We start from the raw sequence: 13,692 nt of genomic DNA, 5'->3' as shown, positions 1-13,692 counted from the left end.
TTCTTTGAAGGGCGCGCTCCCAAAGAACCTTAGCGCTGTGGGTCGCTTAGTCTATTGTTTCATCAGCCCCATGTCCTCGGGAAGCAGGTTTCAACCTAGACTCTTTGTATTGAGATGTGGCAGCCACTGAATTTAGCCGCATATTTCTGTCTGTTCTTAACTACGCCGAGGACTGTAGGTATCGTTGTAATTCTGTGGTACGTCGGTAAACTGAATGCCTATACCTCTGTCTTGTTCTGCCCTCAGTGTTTGTCGAGCTTGCGTCCTTCAGAGTGCAGTCGTCGCTGTAACCTGTGTGTCTTATGATGCCCCTCTTCTGTTCCTGCCGCATCGCCTGTACCGCTGCGCAGTTTTGTTGCTCCTGATTCATTCACGTACACACAGACGCGTGCGACACGTTCCGCCTGCTTGCATTAATCGCAGCGTGCGATGTGTGTGCAGGGCCGTCGCAGCCGGCAGCCCTCGCAGCTGGGCTCTTCGTCGGTGGGCTTCCCGGGGGACTTTGACGAGATCGAGTGCGACGACTGCGACCTGGCCACCGACGAGGACAAGGTCTGGCTCCTCCCGCCTCCGCTCGCTTTCTTTCTTTCCTTTTAGTTTCGCTTCGATGCTGTTACACTCGCTTCATGCATGTCATGGTTTCCGTTTTCATCTCCCGTGTAAGTCGCCTCACTGTGTAGCTCAGGCGCACGGTGTGAAGGCCAGAGATGCGCCTCACAACGCGGGGGGGGGGAGAGAGAGAGAGAGAGAGAGAGAGAGAGAGAGAGAGAGAGAGAGAGAGAGAGAGAGAGAGAGAGAGAGAAAGAAATCTCCTAGTGCAAAAAATAAAAAATAAAACGGAACAAAATACGAGAAGTAAGAATAATAAATCGGTTTATTTATGCTATACGTGTAGCCGATTCTAGACAAAGTGTTTTCAAACGAACTGAGAGTTGTGCAAACAAAACCTAACGAGCTGTGCCGCCGCGGTGGCTCAGCGGTTACGGTGCTCGGCTGCTGTCCCGAAAGACGCGGGTTCGATCCCGGCCGCGGCGGCTAGAATTTCTTTGGAGGAGAAATTCTAGAGGCCCGTGTACTGTGCGATATCAGTGCACGTTAAAGAACCCCAGGTGGTCCAAATTTCCGGAGCCCTCCACTACGGCGTCTCTCATAGCCTCAGTCGCTTTGGGACGTTAAACCCCATAAAACCAACCAACCAACCTAACGAGCTGTATTTATGCGTTTTGATTGATGTTACTTTCGCGCTGTTTCGTCGACAAATCTAGCCATCGGTCACTATAAGGTTGCAGTAACTCGATGCTTGTTGTGCCGTTTCCCCGAAAGTATAGCGTCGCACGGACCGCGATACGGCTGACCACGCCGTGTGCCAGATTCGCAGTGTAGACGGCGCTGACAGAGCTGGGAGGTTTCTCTACCATGCGACATCGCTGCTTGGCTGCAGATTAGAACGTGTGCAGATGGAAAAAAGTTTGGACCTTCTTAACCACGTTCTTTAAGAAGAAAATGCAGTGGCATTTGGAAGTTCGCCCATTGCAAAGGAACCCAAGATTTTGGAAGCAGGCTCACGCCAGAAAATGGATTAAGGTAAATTAGGGGGTATTCTTGGGAGAATTAAAGTGGATTAGTGAAGATTGTCGAGTTATTAAGTGGATTAACGTGGAGTAATTGAATTAGTGGGTTGTTAAGGTGGATTCATGGGAATTCTCCGGTGGTTAAAGTGGAAGAGTGGATCGAGTTAGTATAATCGCGTAGATTACCCCTATTTATGTAATCCCCCCCCTCACACAATACTCCATGCTTGGAGCCTGTGAGGCAACGTGAATAAATAAATAAATAAATAAATAAATAAATAAATAAATAAATAAATAAATAAATAAATAAATAAATAATCCAATGGAGCCCACTCGAACATTCTAATCTTCAGATTTTCAAATTTAGCAGTGCTAATTACGTCACGACCCTCTAGATTCAATTCAATTTTTCAATTCAATTCACTTTATTCACCAGATATTTCTGGATGGTTTCCTGGATAAAAGCTGCTAACGCAGCTTGACGAAGTCCAGGAAACCAATACAAGGCAAAGCGCACAGCCTGTGACAACTAGTTTTAAGCCATCAGTAACTATAAATGATGTTATAACAATAAATGGTAAAAACACAAAGCATATAACAGAGGCAGTAATGTAAAAATGTCATGAAACTCCTAGCTGTACAGAGAAAAAAAAACGAAAAAAAACGTAAGAACAAAGAGACAACTGAAAATGGCACATATTCAATCAACGAAGCAAACACAAGTAGCGCACTGAGCTAAACAACACAGCAAATAATAATAACAATGGTATTAATAGTACACAAGTATTTACAACGTTACAATGTATATAGTTCCGTAGTTCCTTTCTTTTATAGCCAGTGGTGTTTTGAAATGCGTTTAAGGTACATGGAAGGTTATGAGCTAAAGACTGTAATTTATAGTTGGTACCAATCGGGCAATTTCGTTACGGAGAAACCGGGTGGTTTCTGCAAGGCGACAACCTAAATGCTATCGCATTAATAGATACACATTGGTCTCGCAGTAGACGTAGCTGGCTGGCGACGGTTGATGTCTGTTCTGTCAGTGCACCGTCATCGAAGAATGCGCGATGAGCGCAGTCGCTTCGTTAGCGTCTCGCCTCTGTAAATGCGCCGCTGCCCGCGCATCATGTGTGTGCTGCAGCTCATCGCCTCCGCGCGTGCGTGCGAACAAAGACGCGTTCTTACCCGTGCGCATGCTCAGTAGATTTGACGTGAACGTGCCTCTATAGGGACTCTAGAAAAGCCGAAGCATCGTGTATTCGTATACTTTGTAGCTATGCCATTCGCTTATGGATGCGGCGGTGCTCGGAAGCTCGGGACCTGGACAGCTAAGAAAACTGCCGTCTCTCGCGTCGCTGCTGCGCCGACGGAGCTCTCGAGGCACGAAGTTCTGCTCTTTCTGAATAAACAATGACAGCATTGAGAGAAGAGTGAAGGAAGTTAGTGCCAGTCTTTTGAAACTCAGGCAGGTACGGAGCGAAAAAAGAAAGAAAAAATCGGGAGAGAAAATCGCTGGTTGGTTCTTCCCCAATATGGCTCCGTGGTTGCGTGCGCGATGAATAAAAGAGGCGGTATGCGCACGCTGGCTCCTCCGCCATCACTTTGTGCACGGAGCGATATTGCTCGCGGAAAAGGAAGCAGCTTTGGCGATCAAGACGGGAGATATCGTGCGCAGAGCGACGTGCGTGCTGCAGCGCCTCAAGTGCGTCCCCCCCCCCTTCCGTGGGATCTTCTTCGGGAGCTGCGCTGCTCAACGCACGTCCTCAGCGAATGGCCGGGCTGAGCCAGAGATAGAAGGAGGAGGCCTTCTCGCTGTGTATGTGTGCTGAAGCGGTTATAGGAGGCCCCTAGAGGCTGGGAGTCAGGGGAAGTTTGAACGCTGCGGGAGGAGTCGCTACGAAGAATCGCGTCGTACTGACCCGGCTGTTTTATCGACTGCTGCAGGCAGGCTACGCGACACCTTTCCGCGGCATTCAGAAAGCGTGCAGCCTTCTGCTGCTGCGCGCGCGGGGTCGCGGGTTCAATACCTCTGCAGCATAGCCGCAGATTCCGGCAGAACCGGAACAGGGAAAAGGCTGCGCGCTATAGTTCGAGTGATATAGTTTCGAGAACACCCGCGGTGGTTTGAACTAAATCCGACGGATCGCACTGTAGGGGTGGGCCTACGGGCCTGCGTATCAAATTATGTACAATGAATTAAATGAGTTACATGCACATTTACCGAAAAAGTTGTTAGGAATTGTCATAGTGCGGTTAACACAATGCTATTATGGGCAGGCTCACAAGTGGTACCTTGTAAATTGTTTTTGAGAGATAATACCGAGAGCGTGATAAAACGAGATACTTTTGACGAAAAGTTTCTTGTAGAAAAGTGTATCCTCATCAGATCTCGCTTGCATTATAATGCACATTTGTCTTTCCTGGATATAATAAAAGAAATCATCACTTCTGCGCCCACATACTTAGCTTTTCAAGAAGTTCATGACAATAGGGATGCCTTGTGTAGCCTTTCATGTCGGTTGCTTTGTCTAAATCAGTTTTCTTCCCAAGTTTCTCGCGCTTTACCATGATATTATTTGTAATTTTTATTTATATACCCATTCTGACGCGTCATGAGGTGCTGTTGTATGCTTTTGTAGACACAGAATTCTAAGCAGAGACCATGTAGAAAGCTCGCAAAGGAAAGGCATATATTTCTTCGACTTCTTTGGCCGAAAAAAGGGGTTCGGCATGGTTTTCCTATGCAAAATTTATTGCCTCATGAGTGGAGTGGTGGCGCCACCCTCTGCCCCAATAAATCCGCCTCTTGGTAGTCAGGAGTAAACATCCTGACAACTGCGATATTTTGAAGTGCTTGCGTAATTTGCTGTAATTTTCAAAGTGTATTGGGTAATTTGCTAAATGTGTTTAAAGGGACTATGAAACAAATTAATTGAGATTATGTAAAGATAGGCAATCTATCACTCGTCACTCCAGCGCAAGAATTTTTGAGCTAGCATCAATAACAACGAAGTTATAGGCGATTAAAAATCACCCTCCTCCTCTCCCCCCTCAACTCGTACGCGCGGGGCACCATAAAAAAATAAAGAAAACAGCTCCGGGACTGGGCTCCGCCCATGAAAACGTCATTTGCTGACGTTCGGTTTACAACTTCCGGTTGTCGCACTCCCGAGGAGCAGCGCGCGTCGGCAGCGTCTCTCCGGTCTCGGCGCTTTCTTGGATTGCGGCGCGCGTCGGGTTTCTTTGCTAGTTGGCAGAATGGACCCGGACCTGTTCCCGGCTCACACAATGTTTTTTTTTTTTTTTGTGCGCTGGTTCGGCCGTCACACCGATGCTGCCAAGTCTTGGCGTGAAACACCGTGCATATACTGAGCCTAGCTGTCGAATGATGTTGGACACCCGGCTGCGGGATCGCAAAATCGCGCCGCCCGACTTAGAACACAAGGAACATACGGTATTACGGTCGTAAAACGGACGGGAGAGTGAAAGAAGGTCGGGACCGAGTCTGCATGTCGAAGCAGCAGCCGAATGTGAACCGCAGCAGTACGTAGCCATCAGGCCAAGGCCCTTCGCGACAGCTAACGCTTTGAATTCGTCCTGTGCCCTAAATGCGGCACCTTTTTTTTTTTTTAAAATTCTCGTAGATAACATTGTCTTCCATCGCAGATCATATCGTGTAAACGTTCATACCGATCGCTGTAAGCTGGAAACTCACGTTCCCGGCGGGAAGAAACAGTGTCGGCAGCGGCTTCGGTCGAAGCTTCAGGTGCTTGACATTCATGCCTGACTGTCGAACGAGCGCTGGGTTATAGTAGTAAGCGTCAGGTGCGAAGTGTCGACCGCAAACGCGGAGTCTTCGGCGGGCGTGCGACGCTGGCAGTCCGATGCGCTCCATCCAGGCTGCTCGCTCACGCACGTCTCAAGGAATAACATGCCTGAGTTCAACACCTGAGTTCGCCAGTCACTGGGTTTGCAGCCGACGACACAGCAAGGCGTATTCATCTTGGGCGGTCGAAAAAGGCACTGCGAGTGGCTCCCGAACTCGCGACAGAAAGAGGCGGCAGAGGTAAATTAAAACCATATGCGCGAAGGCAATGCCCTCGCTCGCGCGGCAGCTCGAGCAGACGATTTTCACCGCTACCGGAAGTGTGCCCGTGACGTCGAAGCTGCCGCGGCTCTAGCGAATGACAGCGTGTGGTGGCCTGCCGACGTCATGGGACTAGTGACGTCTGTTTTCCCGATTTTGGTTTCAGAATTGCTCCCTACGAAGGCACCAAGCGGCCCGCGAATTTTAAAAAACACGATTTTTAAAAAATCATAATAAATTGCCGGCTCAGTTCCGAAGACTCATACTTGGTGTCAATGCTTCTGAGCATCACTTCTAACATTTGCAAGCGGCTTTTAATTCTTTTCATGGTCCCTTTAATAACTGGGGGTTGGACTTTCCGGTTTGATCCGAAAAAGAAAACGATAAAGATACGCTTAATTGAATTTTCAGAAGTCCAGTTTCCTTTAACATACACGCCACAGCTAGCTGGCTATTGATAGAATATTGATTGATAGGAGGTACACTCAGACAAAGGAGAAAATTAAGACTTTTAATATATAATTGCAAGTATAAGGTGTTGTCAATGTTAGTTATAACTAGGAGTTGGACTTTTTGGCTTTTATTTTTTTTTAAATTTGACTCACTTTTTGCGGCGTTTATTTCAGAAAGCAGCTCTCATTCTTTTTTTCCGGCAATCGTATAATATTAAGACAATTCTGTAGCAGAGCGCTGCGTTTACGGTCGTGCCCGTTTTCTGCTGTGTTTGCAGCTGTGTGCATAGCTCCGAGGAGTGCAGCAATTTTCTGTGTAGACGTGCACATCTGAAAGCTCGCAGTGTGTCGCCTGGATAGCGACAGAAAACACTTCAATGTAGTGAAGTTTCTTCCATCCTGACAAAGCAGTAAAAGCATGGGAACACCAGAAGGAAGTGCAATTACGTCCCTCTTGAGCTGAGGTAGAAAAACAAACAAAGAAAGAAAAAAAATGCGTCACGAGTGTCCATCTGATAACGAAGCACGGCGCACGCCAGAGAACAAATGGAGCGTTTCCACGCATTCAACGACGAAGAGAGAGAGAGAGAGAGAGACGGGCATTGGGAAGGCATAGAGGGGCGGTGGCGGAGGTATTTCCGCGGTAAACGCACGCCGGCGGCAGCAGCGGCCGCGCATGCACGCCTCAGTGCGGACAGCACTGTACACTCCGCCTGGAAGGAAGCAGTGAAAAGCTTTCGTTCTTCGGCGAGATCAAAAGGAGAGAATGCGAGAGAGCGTAAACGGCGCGGCTCTGCGGCTGAACTGCTGCTGGACGACTTTCTCGCTGGGCCAGCCGGGACGGGAATGCCTGGTCGTCTCCGTGCGCGGATTTGTGTACACGCGCCCAATGAGGCCCGGCGCACCGCCGTGCCCCATTGAGATAGGTAGTGGGTGTGCGGCGGCCGCTTTCCAGTCGTGAGAGGGACAGTGAGGTGAGGGAGCCAGAGGGCGAAGCATGCAGGGAGTGAGGGAGCTCACGCCCGGCATGCCCTAAGGCGTGCGTGGTCCGGCACAGCGTATACACACAGCGTATTCGCGTGTTGCTTGCGCCCTCAGGAACAATGCGAGGCAGGGCACGAGGAAACCCGAGCGTATCCCGATTTCAGTGCGTGTCTACACCGTACAGAAAATCGTGCGCGTGCTGCTAGACTATAGAGCCTGATGTGGCTTTAATTGCACCCGCTTCCTTGCTGGTAGTGGTGGTGGTGGGGCGAAGCCACCGCCTCTTGCTGACCCCAAGCGGTTGGTGCTTCCGGCTGTGGCTTGGGAAGCTCACGGAGAGCCGCAAACCCATTGTCGACGTTGTGGCTATACATAACAGATAACGCGGACACCCTTGCGTGGAATGTTAGTTGCGCAACCGCAGGAAAGGTGCCTGTGCGCGATGTCGAGCGCGGCGGCCCGTTTTGTAGAGCGTCGTGGCTGTACATTCCAGCGTTTCGTTGAACCACGTACCTCCAGCCAACGTCGTCCCGTGTAGCATGTCGCCCTTCTTTCCTTTATTATTGTGGAAAACGCTGTGGAGGAAATTTAGTATATGCCAGATCGTTGTCTTTTCACGCATGACCTGTTAGCTCTTTGCCGAGCTATAGGGGAGCAACGTCGGCTTAGTGGCTTGTCCGCTTAATCCTGCTGAGTAATCAATATACGCGTCCGGAGCTCGCTCTCAGCTGGCAACTATGGTGCTGAAGCAGCTTTTTACTGTAGCAGCTTTAAGAAGCATTACAGTGAATTTACAGTTACAAGTAAATGTTACTCATTCGCGAAATATATATATATATTTTGTAATGCACTTATTATTTTTTTTCCTGTCTTCACTACGCGAGCTTGTTACCTGCGGTCACGGTGTAAGAATGTATTCTTACACCGTGGCTGCGGTGAACGGATCCACCCCACGGGCAACCGCCCGGATTGTCCACCTGGATCGACTATAATAGATGTTAATGCCAGAAGCATCGCATCGATACTTACGTCAAGGAATATACCGCTGTTGTATTATTAGCTAGCTATTCTACGTGACTGGCAAACTGTGCTTGTTGTAGCCTGTTAATAGGATTGCCAGCCTCTCGTTCTGCTATAGAATATAACTGAATGCACTCAGAACGTTTCTGGAAATAAAAATATAATTGCCCGTTTGTAGCCGTGCTTCCAAACGATTGATTCCTTGCATTGATATCTTAACACCTTAGATATCGCCTTTTTGAATTATACTCTAAGAGCCTAGCTACGGGCGTTCAGAACATTACACGACACATATGCGGGTCGCCATAGGCCCACTGCCTCTCCGAGGGTTATGCTGTAAACAAAATGTCGCCTAGCGTGTCTTCTCTCTTCGTTAGCAGCTATGTGTCAAAAGCCGTGGTGTCATTTTGCGGTGACGGGTCCGTTACATGGACTAGAACGGGACCTCTGTGTCGTCTTTCCTTTCTCTTTTTTCTCAACATTTCGCATTCGTAAAACCGACGTTCATTCGCTCTCGTTTTGCTTCATTTTTCAACTGCAGTGTAACCCTTGCTGAGCATTTCATGTGATGGGCGTCTCTGAATGAATTCATATGTGACGTCAATAGCTCTGATGTAGCACCCTGTAGCAAAAAATTGGCAGTGGCTTAGCTCTGGTTAAGCCTGGATATACAAGCGAAAAGCTGCAGTTATGCTTTGTTTGACGTCATGGCTGTCGCAGTTCGCGCACAATACACTGGGAGCACCACGATAACGGTGTAGGCAAGCGCGTTATTGGCCCTCCTTCCGCATGTGTAGAAACTGTGGTAAACACGCGGCTGCAACGAAAGGGCAAACGGTGGCGAGGAGGCGAGCGCGCAGTAGCCAACTCCTTCGCTACCACTTCTGGGTCTTCTTTTCCTCCTTCCATGGCGAATGTCTGCGCCTCTTCTATGGCCGCCGCCGCCGCGTTCTCGCAATGCCTTGCGAAAGAACCTTCTCCTCTTGGGACGGCGACGGCGACCGCGCGGCAGCGGCGAGGGGTAAACCGGTGGCGAGGAGGAGAAGTGGCGACGTAGCGCGCGCCGCGGCGGCGCCGAGGGGTGGCTCACGCGAAGCGCGGTGTTGACGAGCCTAGTGAAGCTTTTCGCTTCAAAAAAAAAAAAAATGGCTACTCTGGCAGCAATTCGTGGCAGAATCAAACAGCGCAAACAGACGACGCAGATGCAGGTGGTGGTGGTGGTGAAAACATTTATTTAGAACGGACAGGAGGTGTTTGGATCAGCCCGTAAGGGACCGATCCTTACAAACACTAGGTGGAGGTCCCTAGTTTGGGACCCCAGTGGCGGTAGCCGCCGCCCGGGCGCGCCCGACTAAGGCTTGTTGGGCCTGTAAGTCATGGCAGCCGAGCAGGGTCGCCCCCCAGTCCTCCCGGGTTGGGTTGGGGATAGGGGGAATGGCCGGGTTGGAGGGGCAGGCCCACACCATGTGATAGGTGTCCGAAGACACCGCACTACAGTGCGGGCATTTGCCGCTAAAGGAGGGGTCGAAATGTTTTAGGGCTGCCGGGCACAGCAATGTATTGGTGAAGAGGCGGAGAAGGAGCCGCTCATCCGCCTTCTTCAGGCCTTTACAGGGGCTAGGGTAAAGGCGATGGCTATCTTGATAGTAGGTTGCGATATTTTTGAACGTATAGACCGGATTAAAATCGGGTTCCTGATCAGGTGGGGAGGAGAAAACAGCCCGGTGAGAGAGCGCGCGGGCGGCTGCTGCCTCGTTTCCTGCCAACCCCTGATGAGCAGGGGCCCATATGAGGTAACGGTGAGCGGGGTCCGTATCCCGTATGCAATTTTTGTATATTCGATAGGCTAGGAAGGGAGTGCAGCCTTGTTCGACGTTACGACAGGCCCCTCGCGAGTCGGTGATTATGCGGCCTCACATTCCAATTCAAAATACATAATCAGATGCAGAGCAGCGAAGGAGCGCTCGTCCGGTAACATTGGTCTTCCGTATTCGTTGTTGCACTTCACCATAGGGAAGGTCCTCAGATTCACACAAGCAGCATTGCATTTCATAAGGCTTACGACACGTTGTGGTTTTCACGATAGCACGTACAGGCTGACAAGAGTCAACTCTGTAATAAGGGAGTAATTACTCATTGGCATCCACCCGAGCGCAGCCATACGGCTACAAAGGAAAGCTATACAACTTTCTCAGAAACTTCGTAGTTAAAGAAAAATTCGTCCTGGTCCGGGGATCGAACCCAGGACCACCGCTTCACCGGAGCAGTCGCTCTACCAATTGAGCTAACCAGGACGGCAAGCTTATGGTAGGGCAAGAGCGAATTGATCAATAACTCGAAGTGGGAACTGTGTTGGTCAAATGTTTAGGGGAATCCCCCAAGGTGGAGTAGATTTGTAGTAAGGGAGTAATTACTCATTGGCATCCACCCGAGCGCAGCCATACGGCTACAAAAGAAAGCTATACAGCTTTCTCAGAAACTTCGTAGTTAAAGAAAAATTCGTCCTGGTCCGGGGATCGAACCCAGGACCACCGCTTCACTGGAGCAGTGGTCCTGTCTTGCATGCGAAACTGCCTCTCTGATCAAAGTGATGCGTCGCCGTAGCTGACCTTCGTGTTGCGCCCTCTCTCGTCGTCGGCAGCACCTGCGTCAGGAGCTGGCGCAGGCGCTGCAGGAGCTACAGCGGCTGGCGGCCGAGCTGCGGCGCCAGCGGGACAGCGCGGCCAACTCGTCCTCGGACAGCGGCGTGCCCCCGTCGCCGCAGGAGCTCGACCCGAGCGAAGTGAGCGCCCACATGCTGGCCGCGGTGGTCGCTGACCTAAGGGCGCTGCTGCACGACCTACTCGCCAACGGATCGGCCGTGTGCCAGGCGTGCCAGGCGATGGCCGAGCGCGCGCGCGAGGAGGCCGAACTTCGGCGCGAGCTGGCCGACAAGAGCGACGAGCTTCGCCGGCGCAGCGCCGACCTGGCCGAAGCCCAGCGGCAGCTGGCGATGCGCGACACCGAGCTGCGGGCGCTGCACGAGGAGCGGGACAGGCTGCGCGACGACGTGGGCTCCAGCCGCATGGCCAAGGACGAGATCGTCAAGAGGGCCTGGGACTCCCGAGACCAGGCCGTCGCAAGGTACGGCACTCCGGCTGCGGTCAGGTCGTCAGCTACTTTGCCAGTCTTACCGTGCTGCTTGCGTGCTCGACAGTATTCTAAACCCCGAAATGATAAGTGCAGGCTTGCGCAGTGCCATACTTGAGCTTCTCACGCATTCGCCTCCACTTTCAGCGTTACAGCTTTGCGTGTCAACTGGCACGAAAAAAAAAAAAAACCTGAAATGCTTAACAATCTGCACTCATGCTATGCGTCATATATCGCTGTGCTTCGGCGAGGTATGTTTATGACAGTTCTGGCAATGAATGCACCGATGATGGGAGTTCCTGCTGTATCGAGCATTAAGTCAGACAATGTGTGCCAGTGACGTAGAACTGTGTACAACTAGCTTTAGTGCCTTATAAGATTACCTATGTTGAAAAAAATATCCTGTCGTCTGGCAGAAGTCTGTTATGCGGAGCAGTGAGATCTGTACCACGGGTGATTGTCGTATATCGACCATATTACGAGCGATGATTCTTTTTGCAGTCTCCTCCCGTCTCCCCGGAAGCAAAACAAAGAAGCAGAAAGAAAGAGAAAGAAAGGGAGAAAAATAAATAACGAGAGAGAGAGAGGGGCGACTGCGAGTGATCCGTCTATTTTTCTCTCCCGATGGTGCGGCTGGATTGCGTTGCAAGTGCAACATGACTTGGCATGGTGTAATAAGCGCCTTAGCTTGTTGGTTTTGCTTCACCACACAAACGGTCACGTTGCAGTGAAGCAAGCTTTCCGGTGACGCCGCGGCATTGAATGCCTGTATCTCCAGACAAGGTCGATGCGCTTTGTCATCGATAGTTGTACGTACGTACATTGGAATTCCTCTGAGGCGAGCAGCGCTTGCTTCGCAGCTTCCGTCGTAGCTCGTCGTATTCGATAACTCCCGCGTTCACCTACTGGTCAGAAGGAATACTGTATAATATACGACATAACGTATAATATTATGTTATATATTTTTACTATTTAGTATTGTACATCTGTATAATATACGAGAAAATTTTCCACTTGAGTCTGGAAGCAGGCGCTGTCGGGAATGTACCATCTGTTGCCACGTAGTGCGGGTACATGCTTGGGAAGAGGTGCTGCTGTGGTGAGTGCGCTACAGTCATCGCCGTCACTTGTGCGCCCAGAAGACGACTGAAGGTGGTGGAGTTTTTTGAGGTCACATATAAACTTTTGTGCTTCTCCTTAGGATGTTTGCACTGCTTCGGGATACTTCGCCGTCTTTGTGGCCGGCGAACGTTGCTGTGGGCGGCACTGAAACTGCACACATGAAGAACCAGCTACTGTTATCTACTAGTGAGCTTTACGTTACAGCGATTGCATATTGCTCGAACTTAATTGCTTTGTGATCGATTGGTGGACCGTGACTTCTCTGCGCAGGAAAAACAACACGGAGATCGAGCTGGCCAAGACCCGCATCGAGCTGATGCACATCAACAGCCAGCTCATGGAGGCCATCCAGCAGAAGGTCGAACTCTCCCAGCAGCTGGAGCAGTGGCAGGTCTGTAGCGTCAGCCAACGAGTACCTTGCCTCTCGCTACTTTTTTTTTTTTTTAATTTACCGAGTTATGATCGGCACCAACCAGTGCGATGTACTGTGGTTCCAACTTTTGTGTGGCTTCCTCAAAACACCCAAATACTCTTCATGACCACAAACTGTGTGCAGAACGTGCCAACCATGGTGGATGGCCTCAGTGTACTTATTGTTCAAAGTGCCCCACGTTCAGCATGTGCGCATAACGATATTCTTTCATGTTTGCACATAAGTCTGCATAAGTCTTGCTACATCACAGTCACCAGCCGTTCCACCCATCTTTGAAATATGGGAGAAAAGTTTTGTATTCTGGCACAAAAGTCTGTCATGCAAGTCTGTCTGCATGACAGACTTGTGCAACCACAGCATATTCTGTCTACCAGTCTTGCGTCATCATGACAGAAATGACATATTTGTGCAATCGCAACGAAGTTGTGTTGTGATGACATATATTATTAGAAAGGTTCAGTAGAAGAAAGAAGAAAAGTGCCCTGCCCATAGCGATAACAGCAGACGTGCAGCATCACAGAAAATTCTCTTGACACAAGAGCATCTAGCATTACGTCAAGGCAGTTTTTATCATATTCTGGGCCGCTTTGTCTTCACTTTCAACTCTGCAGCGTTGTTCGCCGATAGGCAAATGTAAACTGCGTGATTTGCAATGGCAGCACAGAAAGGAGTGTTCTAACATGTAACATAAAAACTGCCGCGTCCACCTGCTGACCCAAAAGAATATAATGTTGCCCAGGTGTGCAAAGCTGTCAGTTACTTCACTGCCCCAGAGCAGGGTGCAGACTCTGTAAATTCTTGGACTGTATCTCAAGGTGCTCTCAAGCTACTTCTTTTCATTTGTCTCGCCCTCGGAGACGGTTGCACGCAACTATGGATAGCCTATCATCACAA

At 50.0% G+C, this 13,692-nt stretch overlaps 1 protein-coding gene across 4 annotated transcripts in view; it reads left to right on the top strand.

Annotated features, from left to right (window-relative positions):
* Positions 1–13,692, top strand: part of LOC149365089 (bicaudal D-related protein homolog) — a 185,000-nt gene that overhangs the window by 167,321 nt on the left and 3,987 nt on the right. For all 4 annotated transcript variants that reach the window (XM_089575167.1, XM_089575163.1, XM_089575166.1 and 1 more), the window contains 3 exons: positions 442–552; positions 10,756–11,237; positions 12,636–12,756. In XM_089575167.1, the coding sequence (XP_089431293.1) occupies positions 442–552; positions 10,756–11,237; positions 12,636–12,756 (714 nt within the window). The remainder of the gene's footprint in view (positions 1–441; positions 553–10,755; positions 11,238–12,635; positions 12,757–13,692) is intronic.

The sequence above is a fragment of the Amblyomma mixtum genome, chromosome 2 (assembly GCF_055824585.1).
Source record: "Amblyomma mixtum isolate Tamu chromosome 2, ASM5582458v1, whole genome shotgun sequence".
Lineage (NCBI taxonomy): Eukaryota > Metazoa > Arthropoda > Arachnida > Ixodida > Ixodidae > Amblyomma > Amblyomma mixtum.
This window is presented reverse-complemented; position numbering and strand designations above follow the sequence as displayed.